General features: G+C 36.5%; 1 protein-coding gene across 1 annotated transcript in view; it reads right to left on the bottom strand.

The window, feature by feature from the left end:
• LOC149249109 (peroxisomal membrane protein 13-like) overlaps positions 1–23,415 on the bottom strand; it is a 194,842-nt gene that overhangs the window by 92,062 nt on the left and 79,365 nt on the right. Inside the window, exon 2 of the mRNA XM_089458636.1 lies at positions 12,320–12,538. Coding sequence (XP_089314762.1) covers positions 12,320–12,538 — 219 coding nt within the window. The remainder of the gene's footprint in view (positions 1–12,319; positions 12,539–23,415) is intronic.

The following is a 23,415-nucleotide window of genomic DNA, read 5'->3' as shown; positions in this document are numbered from 1 at the left end:
ATTGATAGCTTACTATTTTCATTGTCATATTGTTGTTGTCATAAAGTTTTTCTCACTGATGTCCTAAAAATTAATTCCTAAAAATTAAGTACTCTGTCATGGAATTGTGATAAAATGCATATCTTTTGTTTCATAAACTGAGTATTTTTTTAACCTCTGTGACATTGATATCGAATTGAAAAATTGTTTTTGTTCTCTTTGAGTTAAATTGTATCAAGAAGATTTGAAATAAGCTGGTGTTTTAACTATAGTATCTTCAAGAGTTTATTTTCTAAGTCTTCATCTAAAAAGAAGCGAGCATTTCATTTGGGTAATTAAGGGCTTTTGCGGCATAAGTGTTTTACCATTCTCGAGTCTAACTTCATCTCATCTTCTAGTGAATTTGCATATAACTTTGCATAGATAAAATTTACTTCCAAGCATAAGCTTGGTCGATAGACAGATAGATCTCCATCCGTATTTCCTTGAGAAGCCTATTTTAATAGTACTTAAAACGGTGACCTTGCAGTCGTCAGAGACACAGTTCTCTGCAGCGCCAAAGGCACCGGGTATGTTAAAAGTTAAGGAGAGGTATCGTTAATCACACCTTAGTGTGCTTCTCCTGATCTTCTCTCTGCCAATTACTATGAAATCAAACTCAACATAGAAAGGATTGAAGGGTTCACATTTAAATAGGCATTTAAACTAAAATTAACCAAGATTCTTGCATCTCACATTAGTTTTAGGTTTTGCATTTCATATAAGATAGTCATTCATCTCAGCAGCAGTTGCTAATCGATTACTTGATCTTAATTTCTCTAGCAAGATCGTTGACTCCATAAGGCATTGGTATCAATCGTTTAAAATATAATCAAATCCTATAAGTCTTGCTAAATCTTAATCAAGTACTTGGTCGCTTCACTGTGTCTCCCGAACTGGTTGGTTCCCAACTAGTTCTTCTTCATTCCACTTTTCCATAGGGTCTACCCCCCTTAGCCTGTTGTAGGGAGACAACTTAAACAGAGAGATTGGGGATCAGGGTAACAGCCCCCGATTTGAACCGTTGTCACGGTGTCTAGACATTCTATGCGAGAACATTTTTGGCGCCGTTGCCGGGGATATTTTATTCTCGGTGCTTCAACGACATTTGATCTTCATTCTCCTCATATCATCTTTATTCATTTTAGCCGGCAACGCCAACATTTTTGGCGTCGTTGCCGGGGACATTTTATTCTCGGTGTTTCACCAACATTTCCTCATCATTATTCTCATTTCTTGTCTTTTCATTTAAGTCGATAACGACAACATTTTTGGCACCATTGCCGGGGATCGATTTATTGGGCCTTGGCTTTACGACATTCATCTTTCATCTTTCTCATCTCTCATTTGAGCCGGCAAAGACAACACTCCTTGGCACATCTCATCTTTTCCTGTCAAGCGACACAACATTTCCTAGTGTCATTTGATCTTTTCATCGCCTTATCTTTCATCATCTCATTAATCGTTTCATTTGCACCTTTAGCACTTGGACATTTCGGTTCATTTCTTGTTTGGGTGGCAACTCTATTTCTTCCATTTATTATTTCTCAGACAAGAAGCCCCCCCTTATATACGGTTGTTTGTTGCCTTTTGGATCCTAGAGTTAGATTCATGTTCAAGTGGCGACTCCACTTCTTTCATCTTTTACAAGAATTTCTACTAGAAGCTCGCTTCTTGTGGATCTCTTGATTTTCTTGAGCAGGGATCTCTCTCTATCATCCATTTGGTTTCTCATTATTCCTTCAAGCAAGTCATCATGGATGATTCGTTTACCCCGTGTCATTTTACTGATTTTCTCTATGATATTCCGGAAGTGGCCATTCATAAATTGTCTTTGTTCTCTGGTGGTGATTCAGTAGCTGTTAGAAAGCATCTATGCAAGTTTACTCATACAATGCTCATATATTGTAGTTCTCCCCAGTATGATCATGAAGATGTCAAAATGCATCTATTTGCCTTTTCTTTAGAGGGTGATGCTTTGAATTGGTTTAACAATTGTCCTAAAGATTCTTTCGCTTCTTTACAAAACATCGTCAATGCTTTTACGGATAAATATTGTTATCAAGGTAGCTCACCTTGTGCCCCTAAAATTATGCAACAAAATGAAAGTGATGTTGTAAAGGATCCAGTTGTCAGTGAAAGATTTCAAGACAATTCTCCATATCAGAATGTGCCATCCACTTGTGCCGTTGCAAGACGAATCCATGACAGTGGGAAAACAAGGACAAGTTGTCAAATCAGTGTAGACAATGAAAGGGAAAATGGTAAGCAAATTATAGAAGAACTAATGCGGCTGGTGAAAAATATGGAGCTTAATCAAGAAAAATTTGTAACTGATTACGTCAAGGATATCAAAACTTTATACACCCACCTAGAAAAACGTGGTAAGGAGATCGAAATCATGAAAATTAAACACTCTGATCACATAACCAACATGCAAAGTCAGCATGCTAAGGAAATGGAAACCATGAAAGCTAATCATGATAGGGAAATTTATTCTATGCAAAGCAAGTTATTAGCCCTAGAGGAAAATATGACGATCATGGAATTTAATCATTCAAATCACGTGATTGCCATGGAAACAAGTTATCAAGAAGAAATAAGTTTGATTCAGAACAGATTGTCAACTATGGATGAAGAAATGACCATCATGAAATACAATCAGTTAGCTATCATACAAGCAAATCATGAGAAAGAGATAAACTCTATGCAACATTGCTTGATGACCATAAAAGCAGATAATGACAAAGTAATAAAAGATATGGAAGCTAGTCAGATATGTCTTCAGAATAAGTTATTGAGCATGGAGGAAGACCATGCCAAGAAAGTCAGTGTTATGAAGGTTGAACACTGTAACCAGATGGATGCCATAACAATACAGGTACAGAAACTTCAACATCAGTCAGAGGATGAAAGAAACAAGGAAACGTCAACGGATCATAAGCTTCCCTATCTACTGCAACAAGCTCCATCTTATTATGAGGTCCTTTGGTCCATTGAAAAGTGGCTAATTGAAGGTGACCTGGATAAAATAGAAATTAATAATCAGGTTGATGCCCACACGGTTAATCCACCAGTCACAGAATATCAAGTTATAACTCATGACACCTGTGAGACTGATCTATCATTCTTGACAGAGCAGATGCAGAATGGAGAGAGACGTCATGCATATCTTACATACTTCATCTGAGAGTTTTGAAACAGAATGTTCCACATCGTCAGTGATATAGCCTGCCACAAAGAGAAAGCGCAAGAGAAAGAGAATGAGAAAGCGATTTGCATTAGATGGCCACGAGCAGCTTGATTTTCGGATAGGAAAAAGTCCTACCGTATGCAGGATTGGACATGGCACATCTGAGAAACAGCCGACAGATTTGCCTGAAGGCAAGCAAATGCTCATTATGCACTATATTGAACGCATCTGATGCCATGGGGCATCTTTGTATTGTATTTCTAACCTTATGCCCTGTTATTTCAGTATTTCATTTTGTAGTTAGATTGGGTTTTTCACGTTGTTCGACTAGTTAATAAATGAAGAGATTATATCTTTCCTATGCTTAATGTTATATGATGATTTTTGGATGGACGCTACTTATGTTTTGTTGTGTGTTACGTAGATGCAAATTCTAGATTCTCACATTCCTCCAGTGCAGCAACGTATCCCCAAGTAAAGCCAGATGTTGACCACTACGTGTCAACGACCCACAGCAGTACACCCCCTTTTTCACAAAAGGGATAGCGCCTGATCGATGTGTTCCTGCCATCCAGCTATCATTATCAGCCTGAGGATCATCTTATAATGTAAACCCATTCTGCATGTGTATAATATAAATAATCTCAACAGATTCGTGTCGTGTATGTAATCACCTAGGTAAACCTACTTTTCTGGTGACGAACTACATTCCGGGAGGTTTTTTATCTCACCGATCCATTCTCGGATGGTCGGCAGAGTTTTCCTTCAGCCCTACCCCAAAGCCGAAATGGATTTGTCACTGGGATCTTAGGGGAGTCCTAGTGTTCTAGATCGAGTCTATGTAAAAGCGATTTAGGAATAATCCTAACTATTTGTTACGTTATTTTATTACAAATTGTTTGATCTGTTAGATTATATTTGTGTCTCAGAACTGGGTAGTCTGTGAGGGTCTTTTGTAAATGGGATTTTCCCCTTGAGATGTAAAAAATGTAAAAATCATGATGTAGAGTGTCTTGAAGGTTAGAAAAATAATTTGTCCCCTCATAGGTTAATTAATTAAACTTTTTGGCCAAAATTAATTAAAATCCTAAGCCAGAAATTTGATTAATTCTAGGTCCTAGATAAATTTAAATTCTCCAAAGGAAAAATTCGTTGGTCCTTAAAAAATAAAATTTTAAAAGGTCCAGGGACTAAAGTTAATTGATTATTTTGCTAAATTTTATGCCTTTGGTCCCTGGGGTTAAGTCAAAGTCAAAATTTTGAGGAAATTAATTCAAAAAATTTAATTTTTGGATTAATTAAAATGCATTTAATTGAAAAATTCGAAATTTCCTCAATATTTAAAATTTCGACGGATGAAATTAAAAGAAATTTTGATCTTCATCAATGATTGATATTGCTTTGACAAGGATCACTCGAACTAGCCGTTGGAGGATTTATCTTTAAATAGAAGGTCATTTGTCAGTCTGTATCATCCGATCTCTGGATCGTGTACTAAGCTCTCAAGCTCTCTTGTATACTTTTTTGAATTAATGCAAAAGTCTTTGGGGTTCAACGTGCTGTAGTATTCCTCTTCATGAATTTATGGTAACATTGTTTAATTTCTGCTCAATATTATGTGAAAACTATCAATCAATAGCTCTCTTAGAATAATCTGAATACAGGTATCTTATTCAAGTTTTTGGATCTAGGGCAACATTTTTAATTTTGATTGAAGTAGAAGGTATCTCTATTTCTTCAAATTTTATTGTTGTTCTATTTCTCTACTTGATTTGCTGGTTGACCTAGTGTTTGCAGAAGATCTCTCAGGTTCTCATTGAGCATTTGGGGATAGTTGTCGGTTAGACCAGCCAACTCTCAACACATATTTTCTGAAGAGCCTACTTCATATAAGCCTCAGGATTTATCTAACGATAATCTTTTTTCTACAGGGTGTTTTTGGGCTAGTACCTCTTTAAAATTTCAAAATCTTTTAAATATTTTGTGGAAATTTTTATAGATCTGGCTATTAAGAGCCTTAGATTATCAGATCTGGGAGTAAAGTTGGACTCATACTCCTCAGATCTGATAGATCTGTAAATTATTTGTATATATATGTTATTTACTTATGTAGATCTGAAATTTTGTAACATAATTTTGAATTTTAACACTTGGGTTTTTTTGGATTTTCTCTATTTTTGTACATATTGGGTATTGGGTTTTTCTCTTTTCACTTGTGCAGAAATAGATCTGAGAAATCAGCAAAGAAAATCTTCAGATCTGAGCTAGATCTAAACCCTAGAGGGCAAGATCTGAGCTCAAAGATTGTTTGCAGGAATAGATCTGAGAAATCAGCCAAGTAAATCTTCATATTTGAGCTAGATCTAGACCCTGGAGGGCAAGATCTGAGCTCAAAGATTGTTTGCGAGAACAAATCTAGGAAATCAGCCAAGTAAATCTTCAAATCTGAGATTTTTTCAAGCAGATCTGGGGGTTTTGAAACAAATCTAGGCCCTAGAGGGCAATATCTTATCCCAAATATTTTTACAAGGCCAGCGATTAAATATTTTGCAATAAATCTGAAGATCTAAAGCAAAATATTTTTTTCAGAACAAGGGTTTCAAGTTTTGGGGCTCCTAATCCCAGATCTGCCTTCTCCTAGCTCAACGCTAGTTCTATTGGGCTTAGTGCTAGCTCTCATTGGCCCTAGATTCACTTGCTCCATTTTTTATTTGAATATTTGATTTTCTAAAACTAATCATTAGTGGGTTTTTGCAAAAAAATTGGTAAAAAATTGTGTTTCAGATATTGAAATTTTTTGGCAACTTGGGCAAGTGATCTTCAAGGCCTAGGGCCTAAGGGTTTGATCTCTAAACCATCTTTTTCCTCACTGTTTGCTACAGCAGTCATATACCTTTCTAATAGTGGTGAAAAACACATCTAAGTGGTCTGAAATTAACTAAAAAATTGTTAAATACATTAAAAAGTCATTTATGTTTGATGTGTATCGAAAATTTGGCCTAGATCTACATTTTGAGTCACTGTTATCTCTGAATAATTCTGTTTCTGAAGTCTGAAATATAACAGTGGCAAATTTTCTTGTGGGTTAGCTTAAAATCAATTCCTAAGTTGTCTAATACATTAAGGAATTAATTTCTTGAGTTGGGCATTCATTATTAGGCATATTTCATGTTCTAATTGTTGGTTGTAATAAGTATATCAGATCTGATAAAATTCTGGAAATCACATCATAACAGACTGAAAATTTTTGATAATTCTGGAAATCACATCATAACAGACTAAAAATAAAATTGTTGAACTGAGAAGGGATCAAACCATCCTAAATCAATGTTCTGCGGAATCTTGCGGTTATCGGATACTTTGTGTGAACTTTTATCACAAGACTGAATTGCACTGACATTAATAGTCTTTGGAACAATAGCTTGTTGTTTCTGATCTGAGTGATACAAATATGCAGTTTGATTGAGTTGTCTGCTTTGGTGATTAGGATGTCGATAGGGAGTTTTTGTGGTTTGATTTCCCTTTATCATGTATGTGGCAATATTCTGATTTACTTCAGGTGACGATTTTGTTGAGTTAGTTACAAAACCTTCACTTGGGATGTTCATCGTTTAAACTGCAACATCTAAGTGTGTCTTTTCTTCAACTGGCTTGTCTTCTTCTTGAGTTGTGATATTCACTGGATTGAAATTTATTTCTTTCTCTTCAACTTGGACTTCTACATTCGATGCTTCTTTCTCAATAAGTTGTTGTACCTTATTTGCCAATGACTTCTTGTCCTTTTTGAGCTTCTTAATTTGCATCAGTGGTTTTTCACTATGGTATTTAAGCCGAGAAACTTCTTCATTTTTGTCAGTGGTGATCTTGTCAACTTCTCTTTGCATGTTTAGTATCGCCTTTTTACTTTCTTGAAGAATTACTTTTGAGATATCTTGTATTTTTCTAGCGACGCTGAATCTGGCTTCAAGGTAACATCATGTAGTGTTATTTTTTTCTTTTTGTGGGAAAATGTCAAAAAATTCTTTTTCGTATTTAAGATAAAGGACCGTAGATTTTCCATCCAGGGTGAGCCCAAAACAATGTCACTATCGTCAAAAAATAAGGATTTCATAGTAAATTGCGAGATAAAAGTATAATCCTCAATACTTAGTTGTAGATTGTTTATGTCATATTGTTTGTCACTTGTGTCAACAAAATTTGTTTCAATTATATTCGATTCAGGAATCACTAATTGGTTAGCACATTTAGGACTAACATAATTACTCTCTTCAGTAGGACTGATAGAGATTATAATATCTCTTCTTGCAAGTGATCCTTTGATTTTAAATAGTGTACCGACACATTTAAAAAAGGTTTTAGGAAACCTTTCATTACTCGTCTCCATTTTTCTTTTTTGGGATGAGCTTTAGGGTTCTAAAAATATTTTTTTTAATCTTTTTAAATATATTTTTTTTAAATACTTGTAAAAAAAATTCTTGGATTCCTTATTAATAAAAAATATTTTTTTATTCTCTTGTAACTTCCTAATTAAAACTACCTTCAAACTGTTTTTTCCCTCTTGACTCTTCTTTCTTTCCTCTACTCTTTTTTCTTTAACCTCTTAAAATTCTTTCAATATACAATAATTTTGTTTAGCTTTGAATATTCTTTTATATAAATATTTTCTTTTTAAATCCCCCACTATCAAATAATATTCTTTTTCTTTAAAAGCCACAAATATAATCCTCTATAATTCCTTTTTCTAGTCCTCTCATTTGGCACTTAAATTAAGTGACCAGTACAGAAGGACATGATTCTTGGAAAGAGTTACTTCTCATTCACCTTCATAGCCCCACAATTTCCACAATTTTGTTAACAGGCAGTGGCCAATCCTGCATCAACAGTTGTTCGAATCACCTTCCTGACAGAAGTACAAACGGGTGCTGTTTTTTTTCTATAATTCGATTGTACAGAATTCTATGTGTTGCGACATAAGGTGGGACAGATAAGAGAAGTAGCAGTCGCTGATTGCAATGTACAGAAACTGCTATCCAAAGAATAGCGACAACTGTACAATACAACAGTGCACAATGGTATCTTTCGAAATTGGAATACAATATGGAATGCAATTGGTTCAAAGATTCCCCGACATATTTTTTCATGCAATTATTAGTTGATACACAAGCCTTCGTTGATAGTTCTTTTTAATCATGAATTTGTTGGCAGAAAAACCAAATCTGGTTATAAGTAATTAAATGTACAAAAAGTTCATTTTATTAGCTATACAATGGACAAAAATTCGGTGGGTGATTGGCAGATCAATCTTCTTGGATGGTGGCTAGACAGTGGAGTGACCGTTGGTAATCACAATGATACCCTCGAATTGATAGCCACTTCTTTTCTATAGAATGGCTGATGGTGCTGATTTATTTGGACTTCTAGACAAATTCACTTTTTTCTTTTTTCTTTTTTATTTTAATTTTCTTTTCTAAACGCTTTTGTCTTTTCTTTTTTTCTTTTTTTTATTTTCTTTTCTGAACGATGACTGTTGAAGGCATAGATAATTCCCGGTAGCAAAATTTTGATTTTGTTTTACCTTGTACAGAATTGTTGGAATGATCTTTCTTTTCTTTTCTTCTTTTAATTTTAATTTTTTAAATGATTTTTCTCTTGGGCATTTTTTTTAATAATATTTTTTTCCTCTTTTCTTTTAAATTTTTTTATAATCATATATATATATATATATATGGCCTGATGGCGAAATGGAGAATCTCCCAACTTCTTGTCGCGAAACGCTTCAATGACAACAAAGTTGATGAATATCAATGGCCAAAGGCCGGATCAAACTGGCTCTATGCAGCGGTTAGCAGCCAAAGGATCAAACAGCGTTGATACCAAATGGAACGAACAAAGTTCGTTCTTCAAGTTAAACACTCCAGAAGACATGGAATATGTACATCTCCATTGAGATACAAGAATATATATTAAAAATGTATGAATAAGAATGATGATACAATTGAGAGTGAGGGTCGTGTATATATAGTCAGGTAAGTACCCTTTCACAAACGGTCATGTCTCCTTAGACATGCCTCTTTGTTTAACTAATTATTATTTAATTACATATTATTATGATTATTATTTATTATCTATATTTATTACTTTTACATTAATTATATTCATAACAGTGTGAATACGTATTCCCTCCCGTGGAAAGACGTCTGTAATGTTTTATTAAACGCAAGCACTAAGCTTTTAACACATTCACTGTTGAAATTTCTAAGTCTATCCGTTAGAAATTTAATTTGTTTTCTTCTGGTTTATTTCTTCTATTTGTTTAAATTCGAACAAGTTATTTAAAACATATAAATAACAAAATAAACACAATACAGTGTCAACATCTACAGATCATCAGCTGAAAAAAAACAAACACACAAGTGACACCGTTATTTTTGGACAAATGTCCCCAAAAAACCCAATGCGGGAAAACCGGTGCAGTTATTCTAAGGGTTTACTATTATGCAATATTTCCTTGAGTACAACTGGGTGCCAAACTGGCTCACCCGACAGAGAAAAATAACTAGCAGCAATACCTCTTTATTCGGAAACGGTATTCAGAAAACTTGTCCCATGAAACCCTCTCCAGTGACTTTGAAGCTCTACGCTTGCCTTCTGGCCTCTGCGTCAACCCCAAACCCCTTTGCGTCAGCCCTCTAAGGCACTGCACAGCCTCTGGGACCCTCTACGTCACTCCAGTTGTTCTCTGCATGGATGACGTAGTCCCTCTGGCCTCTGCGATGTCTTTGTTGGGCTCTGCGTGGCCTGCTCTGGCTGCTGCTTCTCGCTCTCTGCCTCTGCGTTGGTCTCTCGGCACTCTCTACCTCTCTGTCCAGTACTCACTGCCCCTCGCTGCTGATCACTGATTTGACTTTGCTTAGAAACCCCGCTCTATCAAATCGAATGACTGATCACTCTGGTGTGTTCTCCAACTGACCCTCAAGCCTCTTCTTATACTTTCCCTGTTGGTCCTTCAATGACCAAGATTAAATCTCTAATCAATAGCTAAGATTAGATTTGGTTTGATCCATGACTTTTGGAACATTCTAACTCAATTTTATATTAATACCCTTTAATATTTTATTTTTCCTGAATTTAGACTTAGTAACTCCATTAAAAATATTAATTATTTTAATATCTCCCAAACCGGTTAGAATCTGCCCAAACCATTTATGGGTCTTGGAGATCTCATGTACTTTAGCCTCTCCACCAATTTTCATGGCTAAAGTACATCTGATGCTACCACAAATCAACACTCCCTCTTAGCGAGGACTCGCTTTATAAATATAATATTTAATATTTAAGAAATGTTATATAGTTGAAAAAAATGAATTAGGAAATTTTAAATTAATTTATATAAAAATTATATATATTGAATTAATATATAAAATATATATATATAATAAAAAATATTTAAATTAGAAAATTTATCAATTAATTTATATAAAAAATTATTTATATATATCTATCTATATATATATATATATATATATTGCGATGAGAGTTGATTCGGGTGAAGGAGACTTGGCAACAAAGGGAAGAAAGAGATTAGGCCTTCCATTTGTAGAGAGGAAGTTGTTGTTTCCACTCATAGAGAAAGACAACGAACAATGAACATTTAATACCATAATATGTCATATGATAGTAGACTACAAGACATAGTTCATTTTGTTATTTGTACTATGTAATGTGTATTATTAATTTTGGCGATAATGTTGATGATTGAAATTGGAAACATAAACTTTATGATATATTGAATGTTATGATAATCACTAATGATGATGACAATGTTTAGGCTGAATTGATGATGATTTGTTTATGTTGAATTCATGATAATGATTATGCATTTTTAAATATAGAATCTAGATTCTAAAAGATGAATGGTAATATGAAATTTTTATTTTGTTATATATGTGTGTGTGTGTGTGTGTGTGTGTGTCGTTTCCTTGTCAGATCATATCCAGACTTCTTAAAAAATTGTTGTATCTGTGTCAAACCCCATATCCGTATCCATTTCAGTGCAATTTAGCATTTGTACAATAAAAACATGCATAGGTAATGAATGATAGAATAGAATTTTCCCATGGGGGGTTTCTTGAGTGCAAACTCCTAGTGTCCCTTGCTTGAAATATGTTTGAGTATATTTGCTGTTGAATCTTAAACAAAACAAAATATGCAAATAACCTAAAAACATGGACCAAAGCTTATAAAGAGGCCCATTCACAAATTTGGAGTCCACTTGCATTTCTACAATTTAGTATGACATGCGAAATAGAAAAATAAATAATATTTCATCCCCACTTAGGAAAAAACTACAAGTAAACCCAATGCTATAAACTTTCTAGTTCCCAAGCATCACACAAAACCCCCTCACAAAGTTGTTGTCCCAAGTAGTCGAGGAAGCAAGGAGATCAATACACAAATGGCATCCTCAATGTTATAGTGCTTAAAATGACTTATTCAATATTGCTGCCAATAAGTGCTACATAAGTTTCTTAACTTATACCTCAAAATGATAAAGAGCAATTTATAGAAGCTTCTATTGTGGGCCAATCAAAGCTGTAAGACACTTTCTACAAACAAACAAAAAATTGCAGACATTTCATATGCATTCTATTAAAAAAATTATAGAAATGGCATAGAATATTTCACCTAAAAACTTAAAGAGGATAAAAGAATTGAAGAGACACTAACTACAATAAAGGAAAAGTAATGTCAATTTCAAACTGATGTGTATTACTTATGAAAGGGTTTATTTGCAATTTTTGAAAAATGAATGTCATTAACACACAATAGTCTTGCAAAACAACCTATCAGCTGAAAGCCTGAAACCTATAGAGTTACCAAAGGAATTTCCTCTAGTTTCAAGTATGCAAATGAAAGCACACTTTTACAATAAAATTCTTTGTTATCCTCCAACTAATGAAACAGTAAGCTAGAAGTAATTTCCAAATCAAGGATGAACATGGTGCTAACATAGGATGTATTTATGTATACCAACTGCAACAAGATAAATTTTCCCAATCTCAGACACTTCATGAGTCATAAGTGTAAAAGAAAAGCTTGCATATTTACCTCCAGAGTTCCGTTCCCATGGCCTTTGTGGCACAGGCCTGGCAACAATGCCACCACTGCGAGAAGGTAGATAGCTTTGTATGTTGTCATTTTTCTCTTCAGGTTTTGTATCTCTGCATGACTCTCCAACATTATTTGTGCTATTGCCAATTGACGGCGATCTAAATGGAGAAGGACCAGAAGACCCTCCAACTCGCTCCCAAGGCTTTGGTGGTGCACCTATTTAAGACAATAACAGCCAAAAGAAAAGGGGAGACAAGGCCCAAAAAGGAGTTAAGAATGCTATGATTCATTTGTCTCATTTTGGAAACAATATAATATTCTCAAACCATTTATTCTGCAATAAGATATGAATTAAATATCTTATATACTAAAACGAGCATCATAACATGGTAACAACATTGAAAATTTAATACACGGAAGACTACACGAAAATAAATCAACCTCTAACTCTAACGTCCATTAAAGCTAATGCCAGTCAGTAACAAGAATTAAACAAAGAATATGATGGACTCAGGTAGGTTTAGAAAACCTCGAATTCAAAAACAAAATTGGGAAAAAAGAAGCAACAGATAAATAAGGAAAAAAAGTGAGTAGAAAGACAGAAGAAGACGAAGGCCATCTCAAGCAACCCCTTGTCAAATATCGAGGGAATAACCGTTCAAATCATGAAAACATGGATGTTAGAAAAGAAATATTGACAATTTTTACATCTTTGTAACATCGACAATATTGATCAATTTAGTTTTTCGCAGTTGTGAAAGTCATCCATTGTTGCTTTTGGATGTGAAGACTGTGTTACAAGTTTTGGGTATCTGATCTTTCGAGCAGATTCTCTGCTCATCTTCAAGGAGAAAGAAAGGACGATATTGAGAAAAAAAGTGAGATGATGCGACTTATATTAATGGACAATACTTTTATACATTTCTTGCCCATTGAGCTCAAGCTCAAAATATGACCTGATGACAACTTATGATATAAGAAAGTATCAAAGAATAAGGATCAACGAGCATCAATTTACAGACCATATACAAGTCACTAGGAACATAATTGCTTACTTCCATGTTTGGAATTCTTTATTTACCAACCACTCATTCAAAACAATGATATATTTCAGCCTTTGGTATTAAACGCTCTTGAATAGATAGAATAATTTGTTAAACCTTACAGTAATTTGTTCGTGAACACTCGTATAATTTCAAACTGACATCATCCATTGACACAAAATATATTATATCAATATGGTGATAGACTAATAAGATAGGCAAAGAAGGAAGAAAACAGAAAGCAAGCCTCATTTCACTATAAAAGCACATAAAACCCTGACACAGTAACCCAACCTTTTTCAATTGCAACCATCTGAAATGCCCACCAAAATGGCTTCCAGCGTTCTAAACAGTTCCATGACAGAGACCAACATCACAGCTTATTTGGTCCCAGTCCAAACGGCTTTCCATTAGAATTTCATCTTCCAAATAATTTATGTTTTTAACATGATTTCTAGCATCTTCTTCAAACCGAAAAGGTGATATATATCTTTGTAATTAAAAAAAAAAAAAAAATTGAGAATATTATAAGCTTTATTTATTAAAGATATGCTGCTTCAAGGGAATTTATGAGAATACAAGTTTATGGTAACATAAACATTTGAGAAGCTTCTGTAATATACTGTTATATGAAGAGAACCGTAGGTATAGAGTATTCCGGGTCGCAAACTCCCAGCAAAGTTGCAAACAAATGGTAAGAAGCCATGTTGATGGTCAAGCAGGTTTTTGCTGCTATTGCAGTCTTTTTAACGTAGAAAGAAGCAATAGCCATGATGATAGCCAAAGGCTCATAGGAAGTTGAAAAAACAGCAAAGGCAAGCTGTTCGATTTCTAGGAGGGATCATTGTAATCACTCACAAATTGGCCCTTGTGACATTATTTGTAGACTCTTGAAAACCCCTATGCCGAAATTATATAAAATTTCGGTGAATTTCATGTGACACATTAAGATTTGCCTAAAGTCAAACTGCAACCTTCAAATCTGGCAAACCTAGTAACTTAGATACTAACTTTAGAAAATGAGAGTACCTCTTCAGGGCCATGAGACTATAACAAAGAGTCACATCGGAAGGCATGGCATAACAAAAGGTATTACCAAAGTGTTTCATATAAATTCACTTGGATAAAGTGTTTCATGGAAATTTACTTGGATATGATAGACATGTCTACAGTCACAAGTAGATATTGATTATAGAAGTAACACCTTAAAATGAGCAAAATCTCTCGGAAGTTTGTATGGTTTCTCTGAGATGTTAGCAGCTGAAACTGGCCCCAATATTAGTATAGAAAGTGCAGAATTGTCAATTGGATCTAGCTCAGGTGTTTAGGAAGGAGGAATGTTATCTTCCCCGCCTGGGTTAAAATCCCGCTTGTATCTATTTCGCTCTTTGTGAACCAATTGTTGATGAGGCCATTAGCCATGAGAAATATCTCACTCCCACTTGCAGGCAAGAGGGTGGGGTGACTAGTTACATGTAAAAAGAAAAAGTACAGCATTGCTTAAAAAGATATGATCCAAATGTTTCTACATTCTGTATCTCTTCATAAACAAGGTATCATCTCATTACACACACGTGTGCGCACATGAAATTTTATTGTGTCACTTGATTCTCAGAAAACAGCATTGCTTCTGTTTCCGGTTGAACAAGGACTTGAGTAGAAGAGGTAGATAACCAGCTAGAAAAACAAGATGGAGTTTGTAAAGGAGATTCTGCAGTGACGAAATTGGAAAGTTTAAAATCACCTGAACAACTATGCAAAGAGAAATAACTTGTCACTCACTCAAAGCAGGATAAGATTCTTTTCAGAGACCACATGAGAATTTTTTGGAATTTTTCCCACGCAAGATGTATCAATGGATAGTGAGAGACCAGCAGTGAACATAAACAGATTTTATATAGAAAAAATTACATAATCAAATTCACATTCTCAGTTTTATTTAACCAAATTTAAACAGGCAATTCTTTCAACTCTTGGACTATTTTTGCACTGATATTTAAATAAATCAGCATGTTCTCTCAACAAAGTAGAAGAAAAAGAATCACATGAACCAATATGAAATGGAGAAAGAAGTAGACAAAAGGAAAGAACCAACAAGAAGTAGATAGTTGATAGAAGTAGACAAAGATAAGGAAGTTGAAATGGAGAAAGAAGTAGACAAAAGGAAAGAACCAACAAGAAGTAGATAGTTGATAGAAGAGGCTGATGAAGAGGTGATGGAAAAGGTCAAGGTAGAAAAGCAGATGTGGCCTAGAGCAAGCAAATGTTGTGTCCAAAGTTGGCTTTCTTGGAGTGCCACATAAAAAAGAACCTGTCAACATAACTGAAGAAAATGAAGAAAGAGCCTTAGAGGTAAGTTTACAAAAGGACCATATGAAAGATATCTAATGAAGAGAGTTAACACCACTGTACTGGCAACCAATTGAATGGAAGAGAATGGAACAAGCAGCAGAAGGGACCCGATTGCTAGAGGAGTTTTCTCAGATAAGCAAAAGTACAAATAATCCTTTTAGACAAGCATTTGAAACAGGATCAGAGTGGTTAATGATATGTACTGGACAAGAAGGGTTACATTTCGATGCCATGACAATTGTTCGTTTTGAAGCTACTATCACTATAAGGCGACAAACATTTTATTGATAAATGAAGAAGTGATAGATGTGATTGTAATTCCACATTAATCTCGAAAGTCATTCCTCACAACAAATTGGGAAGCTATTGAGAACAAAATTAGAGTCTAAAGGTTCTAATTAACCTTTGTCGTAGGTAGATAATATTGTCGGAGACGTAAGAGACTTAGTCAGGTGAACATAATACTTTCCATGCAGCAGAGGGGAATGGAACAACCAGCAGAAGGGACCTGATTGCTAGAGGAGTTTTCTCATATTAGCAAAAGCACAAATAATCCTTTTAGACAAGCAGTTAAACCAGGATGAGAGTGGGTAATGATATGAATTTTGAACTGGACAAGAAAGTTTACATTTAGATGCCATGACAACTGTTCGCTTTGAAGCTGCTATCACTATAAGACGACAAACATTTTATTGATGAATGAAGAAGTGATAGATGTGATTGTAATTCCACAACATCAATCTCAAAAGTCATTCGTCACAACAAATTGGGAAGCTATTGAGAACAAAATTAGAGTCTAAAGGCTCTAATTAGCCTTTGCCCTAGGTAGATAATATTGTCGAAGAAGTAAGAGACTTAGTCAAGTGAACATAAGACTTTCCATGCCAATGTTAAGTCTAGCCAATGGGTGAGAAATGTATGAGTGAAATCCCCAGTGCATTTTGATCTAGAATAATGGCAACTCCCCTAAATCAATTGTAGTTATTGCCTTGTGTTATCCAATATGATACATGAGGATGATCCTAAGCACATTGCTAGATGTCACAAATACTTGTAGGTATTGTTAGAAAATTGGAAAGGCAGAAAGACTTTCTCTTGTTGATAACTACTTGTGATTTCTTTGAGTTCTTATCATCTTTCTTGTGTTCTTCTTTTATCTTAACTCATCAAGCAATTACCAAAACCAAAACACGAAGATCAAGGATACCAGATGTAGGCACTCAGCCAGGGCTAAAACCCCTATGTAGGGGTAAACCCAATCAGGAACTCTTCCTTCAGTAATTCGAATTGAGATTGACCAAGACCTTAGACCTTCCTCCTCCACCAAGTCAGCATTCCAATACATCAACCTTCAATAGTCTCTTCTTGTTTAGCAGCTACAACCTAGCATTAACCCAGAAATTTCGGCCCTAGCTTCACCAGCAACTTTAGAATTTTGGCCTCCTCCAGCGACTGCATAATTTCGGCCCCAAACAGCAATCCAGACCTTCGTACGTGTGAGATAAGAGAGAGAAATTTTGGCTTCTTTAGCAAGATGTTGGCCCCCTCCTTTACTAGACTTTTCCTCTTCTCCCCTTGAAATTCGCACTTTTTCTTAGCCCAGAAACTGCAGATCGAACTTGTTTTGTTGGTGCTTCAAATGAGGTCGAGTTGCTTCAATATATAGGCTTCTTCTGAGGTCGAGTTGCTCCAATATATAGGCTTCTTGTGAGGTTGAATTCCCCTGTTTGAGGTCGACTTGTCCTTCCTTGAGGCCGACTTGGTGGAGGAGGCCTAGAAGACCTAAAATACAATAAAATAAATTTCTTCTTTGACAAATAAATCCCAAGAAGGGTTCTTTACAATATGACATGGACAAGGACACTTGACATAAACCCTAGAAGCCTACAATGGAGGCTTTGACCTAAAAACAATTGACCCAAGCATGAAAACCATGCTTTAATAAGTCAATTTCTTTAATAATAAAATTTCTTTTTCTTTCATTTGACAAACATATTTCATTATGACTTAAATACGATTATGAAGACCGACACTAGTTACATTCTTCAACACTCCCTCTTAACTAGGGAGGTATTCATAATTACAAATATATAGAGGTAAATGGAAGATCTCCAAAATGAACTATGAAGAATTCTAGCACACTTAGTGTTGCGGACTGAAACCTTGACTAGGGTATTCTATCCAGGTGGGGCTAAGATGGACTCAAGCTTTTAACCAGTCTAGGTACCATCAGGGTTACTTACTAACTATCAACCCAGGGATCTAGGTGCGTATCCAAGGTCATAGCTCCAAGACCAACACCACCCTCCCTCTTCGAGATCTAAACATCAACATAAAGGTCGACCAAATGTCCTCCCAAGCATCCGCCATTAGATGCTTCCATTTGTCCAAGCATGCTTCTAGAGTGTTCAATCTTCTTGTGGAGAGATTTACTTGTTCAAACACAAACCCCAATCAATAATAAACTTTCAAATATACATATACAAGTAAACACAAACCTTTGGGGTTCTCAATCATCTTGATGCCACTTAGTTATTCATATTCAAATATTCGGAAGCTTTTCTTCTTTCATTTCTTCAGCAGCACCAAGACATCCTCAATACATTGCAGATCTATTCATTCTCTAATTTCTTCTACAAGGTATCCATCATGACTATCATAATATTCCCTCCCTCTCAACTGGGGAGATGTACTCTTTTCTTCTAACCATGCTCCCTCTTAACTTAGGGAGATCAACAATTTTCTTCTTGTATAACATCGGAGAAGCTTCAACCTTTCACAACTTCATCAAGGTTATCTTGATTATCATCATCCTTATAGTTTCCTTCATCATACTCATCATTATTTTTCAATTACAAATATCTCCAACATCTTGAAGATTATGTACCAGCAAAACTTTAATAGCAAGTACAACCAAATACATATACAAGCATGAGGTTATGTCAAATTATACATATAGAAGCATGAGGTTCCAATGTATAAACATAGCAATCCCAGCATTACCAAAACTTCAAAAGTTCGAGATTTTAGACCTTATCATTCAATCCTAATAAGTTAGGTTTTCTCGATCATACCAAAATCCCAAACATGACATCATCAATAAAACTTCAACTAGCATTCCACAATATCCCTAAGTAATTTAGGGTTTCATCTATTCACATTAGCATACCCTTCGGTTAGGGTTTTCCAAAACCTGTCTAGGGTTCTACATAGTCAATCAAGAATATGAGTAGGGTGGGTAGATTTATCAAGAGATGAATCACCCAAACAAGAATCACTAAGATTCAATACAGCTAGTCATAACAAAGTTAATAATAGATCATCAAATGAATAATCCTTTTAATTAATGTATTTAAAGAATACCTTTGTTTCTTGACTAACGTTGTCTTGAGAGATCCTCCTTGCAAATGTTTTCCCTAATCAAGAAAATAAAGAGAGAAAGGTGATTAGTATTTGATATAATCAAAACTAAACGAGTACAAAAACCCAAAACTGAAAAGACATAAGATACTTATCTCTGGGACTTGTTGGGGGCTCCCTCCAAAGCTTGAGGGAAACCTACAAACTTATAAAAACAATACAAAAATGTCTTTTACAAAATATGTTAAAAACCTAAAAAATCTAAAACATATAAAAACAAGATATGTAAAGCTACAAGCAAAAGACTTAATAGTGTAAGTCCCTAATGTCAGGTTCTTCAGGCTTGACTTTCTTTGAGTCTCCTTCTATAGCAAGGTTGGCTTGATCTCTTCCTCTCTTCTTATTCTTTGGATTCTTGGGACAATCACTTTTGTAGTGACCCATCATATGTCATTGATAGCACTCTATCTTGGACATGTCAATTTTCTTCCTCGGTCCCTTCGATCTCTTTCCTTTATGATGAGAAACATAAGCATTTGATACTCCTTCAAGATTGGCAACCATTGAGATCCTTAATTCTTCTTGACTACAGGTGGTCCATAATTCTTCAAAGGTAGGAGCTACCTTCCAACTGTTGAGACCTACAGCAAATTCACCCTACGAGGGTGGCAATCCTAATAGAGCAGTGATCACAAGTTCTTTGTCTAGAACAATCTCATCAATGGGCAAGAGATCACCCCTAAGTCTAGCTATCTTCACAAAGAAGGTTGCCATAGTATCTTCTTTAGTCATCTTCATAGTCCTCAACTCATTCTTCAAACTTGCAACTCGACCCATGTTCTTAATAGTGAACAGCTTCGACAAGGCTTCATACATCTCCTAAGCATGATCGATGTTAGCTATGAATGGGACAAGATTGTCTTTTATCCCTCCCACCATCAGAGTCATAGCCACGAATTCCAAATCCCTGAATTTCACTTTGTCGGCATCACTGGCTTCTTCTGTAGGCTTCTTTACATTTCCTTTTACCAAATCTAGCACCTTGTTCTTCTCGAGGATTAAGTCAATCCTCTTCTTCCAAGATCTGAAGTTATATGCTCCTTCAAGTTTGTTCTCACCCTTGATTGAGTTAGACATATATAATAGACTCCTTCCCTGAGATAGTACCTATGAATGGATCAAGTGCTTGAGACTGCCTTTTCTTCCTTCTTCACCAAAGCTTTGATACCATTTTAGAAAATCAGAAAGGCAATAAAGAATTTCTTGTTCTTGATAATTACTTGTGATGTTTCTTATTATTACAATTCTTTATATCTTCTTTCCTTAGTTCATCAAGCAATCACCAAAATCAGCGACACATAAAACAATAGACACCAGCTGTAGGCACATGCCAGGGAAAAACAGCGCTCGATGGGAAAACCCAGTCAAGATAATTCTTCCTTTCGATAGTATTCTTTGAGACTCTTCAGCCTAGACCAAGACCAAACCTTCCCTCCACACCAAGTCAGCCTCCCAAAATTTCGACCTCTTCCCAGCAACTTCGGCTATGCAGCAACAGGCAGCTTCCGGCAACAATGAAACTTGGAAGACTTCGATCTCCCAATCCAGGACCCAAAACAGAGAGAGAGACACCAAAATTTCGATTTTCCTTATCTCTTTAGACTTCCCCAAACTCGCATTCACTTCGGCTTCCCAGCAATAGACTTTGCACCTTTTCCCAACTATAAGAGAACTTCGCACTTCTGCCCAGCAACAAGAGATTTTCACACTTCTTCCCAACTACAAGAGAATTCAAACTTGTGAGAGAATGATGCTCCAAATGAATTCGATGACCTTCCTTTTATAGGCTTCTTGTGGGGTCGAATATGGTACTTAGGCCGACTTGATCTTCCCTTAGGCCGACATGGTGTGGAGGTTACATAATTCATATTTGACTCAATACTTAACCTTTTTACATGATTCAAAAGCCCAAGAAGGGTTTCTTTAAATGCACAATAACTCTATAGACTTAGCTTAAATCTTAGAAGTCCTCAATGGGGACTTTGACCTAAAACATGGTGACCCAAGCATGAAACCCATGCTTTAATAAGTCACAATAATAATAATAATAATTATTATTATTATTTTCACTGAGACAGTGAGCTCTGCAACCTGTGAGATCCGCATTCTGCGCGATCTGTAGCCTACGTACGAGTCCGCTTTCTGCGCGTTCTGAACCTGCGAGAGCATCCACCGAGGGCTCTGCTGCAGGCTGCAGCCAGCCGGGCTGGATCTGCTGGCTCTTCATGGAGAAGCTGACTCCCTCTCCTCCTTCACCTTACACTGTTGAGGCCTTCAAAACCTTGTTGGCCTCTCTGCCCAAGAAGAAATGCATGGAAGCAGCAAAGTTTGTGAAAAAACTTGAAGATATCCCTGAGATCGCCCTTCCGCCAGAAGGACCGATCCAAGTAGCCTTGTCTCTGGCAGATCGTGCACTGGTTGGTCAGTTTACAGGACTTTGGCCTTCCCCGAAATCAACTGAGAACTGGGTCGCCAGGAACTGGGCACCTTTGATAAAAAACAAGGTAACCTCTTACTTCCTCAGGAGAGGATATTTTCTGTTTGAATTCTCTGCAAAAGAGGACAAAGATCTCATTTTCAGGAATGGCCCCTACTTCATGGGCCCTCAAGGTCTGTATTTAAATAAATGGACGCCAGACTTCGATCCGGCGGTGGATGTGCCTACAGCGGTCCCGGTGTGGGTGAGACTCCCCAATCTCCCAGTTCACTGCTGGAACTAGGAATCTTTGAAGCACATAAGAAATACCCTTGGAAAATTTATAGACAAGGCCAACAGCAAAGATCAATATGACTGTGCCAGAATCTGTGTGGAGGTGGATCTGGAGGTCGGACTACCGGAGGCCATCAAAATAGTTGTAGGTCCTTGGACTCATGTATAGAAACTGGATTATGAGCAACTGTCGTTCAAATGCCGGAAGTGCCACGTCTACAGACACTTTGCCAAAGACTGTCTGTCCAAAGGGGTGGAAGAAAAAGGGAAGGAAGATGGATGGAACCAGGCAAAGCGCTCCAAAACTTTTCACAAGAAGAATGCAAATGTAAATGCTAAAGCTCCTCAAGCAGGTCCTGCTCAGAAACCATCCATGGAAGCCAAGGGAATAAATTCGAGATCCTTGGATCTGAAATCATGACCACCCAGGAGACAGAAATCCCAAAGGAGGCCTCTCCATCTAAAGCCTCCCCCTCCACCAAAGTGTACCAGAGAGATCCAAAGGGGGGATATCAGAAGAGGAGGAGGAAACCCAAGGGTCCGAGGAATCGGAGGAAGAAGGGGTGATAGGTGAATCCCAGTCTTCTCCTACAAGAGGACGCAAGTCTGCAAAGGAAAAAAGAGAACAAGAAACCTATAAGGACAAGCTTCAGGGCAGCCAACCAACGTTAGAGAAACTCCTAGCAAAAACCTCGAAGACGACGAGGATTCAATCCCAGGGCTCCAAGGGAGCTCATCAAGGCAAAAATAAATGATGAAGATAGTCTCCTAGAATTGTAGGGGAATGGGCACCACAGCTAAGAAGCAATGAATAGTTTAATAAGGTTGGAAGCCCCGGAGATCGTTCTCATCCAGGAGACTAAATTGGAGGACACAGCTTTCCTCCAAGCAAGCAAAAAATTTTGGAATAAAAGTGGAGCGCATGTAATTTCTGCCCATGGAGCATCGGGAGGGCTTGGGTCACTCTAGAACACAAATAAGTTTTCATTAATCTCTGAGTCCCTGAATACCCATTGGATTTTTTTAAAAATGCAGCACTTAGAATCCAAGGAGATTATTTGTCTATTCAATGTGTATGCTCCTAACAATGCAGGTGAGAAAAAAAACTGTTGGGACTCCATCAAAAGTCTGGCAGATCTAGAGAATCTGGAAAACATAATCATAGCCGGAGATCTAAACCTCACCCTCCTCTCAACAGAAAAAAGAGGAGGTAGCATAGTCAGAGATCCAGCAAGAGAATGGGCGGAAGACCTCATGCAAGACTGGGACCTGCTAGATATAAAGCCGGTTACTGGCACGTTCACATGGTCAAATAAGAGAGTTGGACCGAGTCACATAGCGGCAAGACTTGATAGATTTTTTGTTCAAAGTTCCTTCCTGCTTCTTGGGTTAGAGACTAGAATGCGTATTCTCCATAGCAGTGTATCAGATCACAAGCCCATTAGCCTAGAGTTGTTGACTTCTAAGGATCTGGGGCCTATCCCTTTCAGATTTAGCTCTCTATGGACTAAAGAGACAGACTTCATGCAAAAGGTCAGAGATTGCTGGAAAGATCCAGTCAAGGGTTC

The sequence above is a fragment of the Pinus tabuliformis genome, chromosome 7 (assembly GCF_031772625.1).
Source record: "Pinus tabuliformis cultivar Carrire ecotype Pingquan chromosome 7, CPIR1, whole genome shotgun sequence".
Lineage (NCBI taxonomy): Eukaryota > Viridiplantae > Streptophyta > Pinopsida > Pinales > Pinaceae > Pinus > Pinus tabuliformis.
Note: the sequence above shows the minus strand (reverse complement) of the source record. Positions and strands in the feature narration are given on the sequence as shown.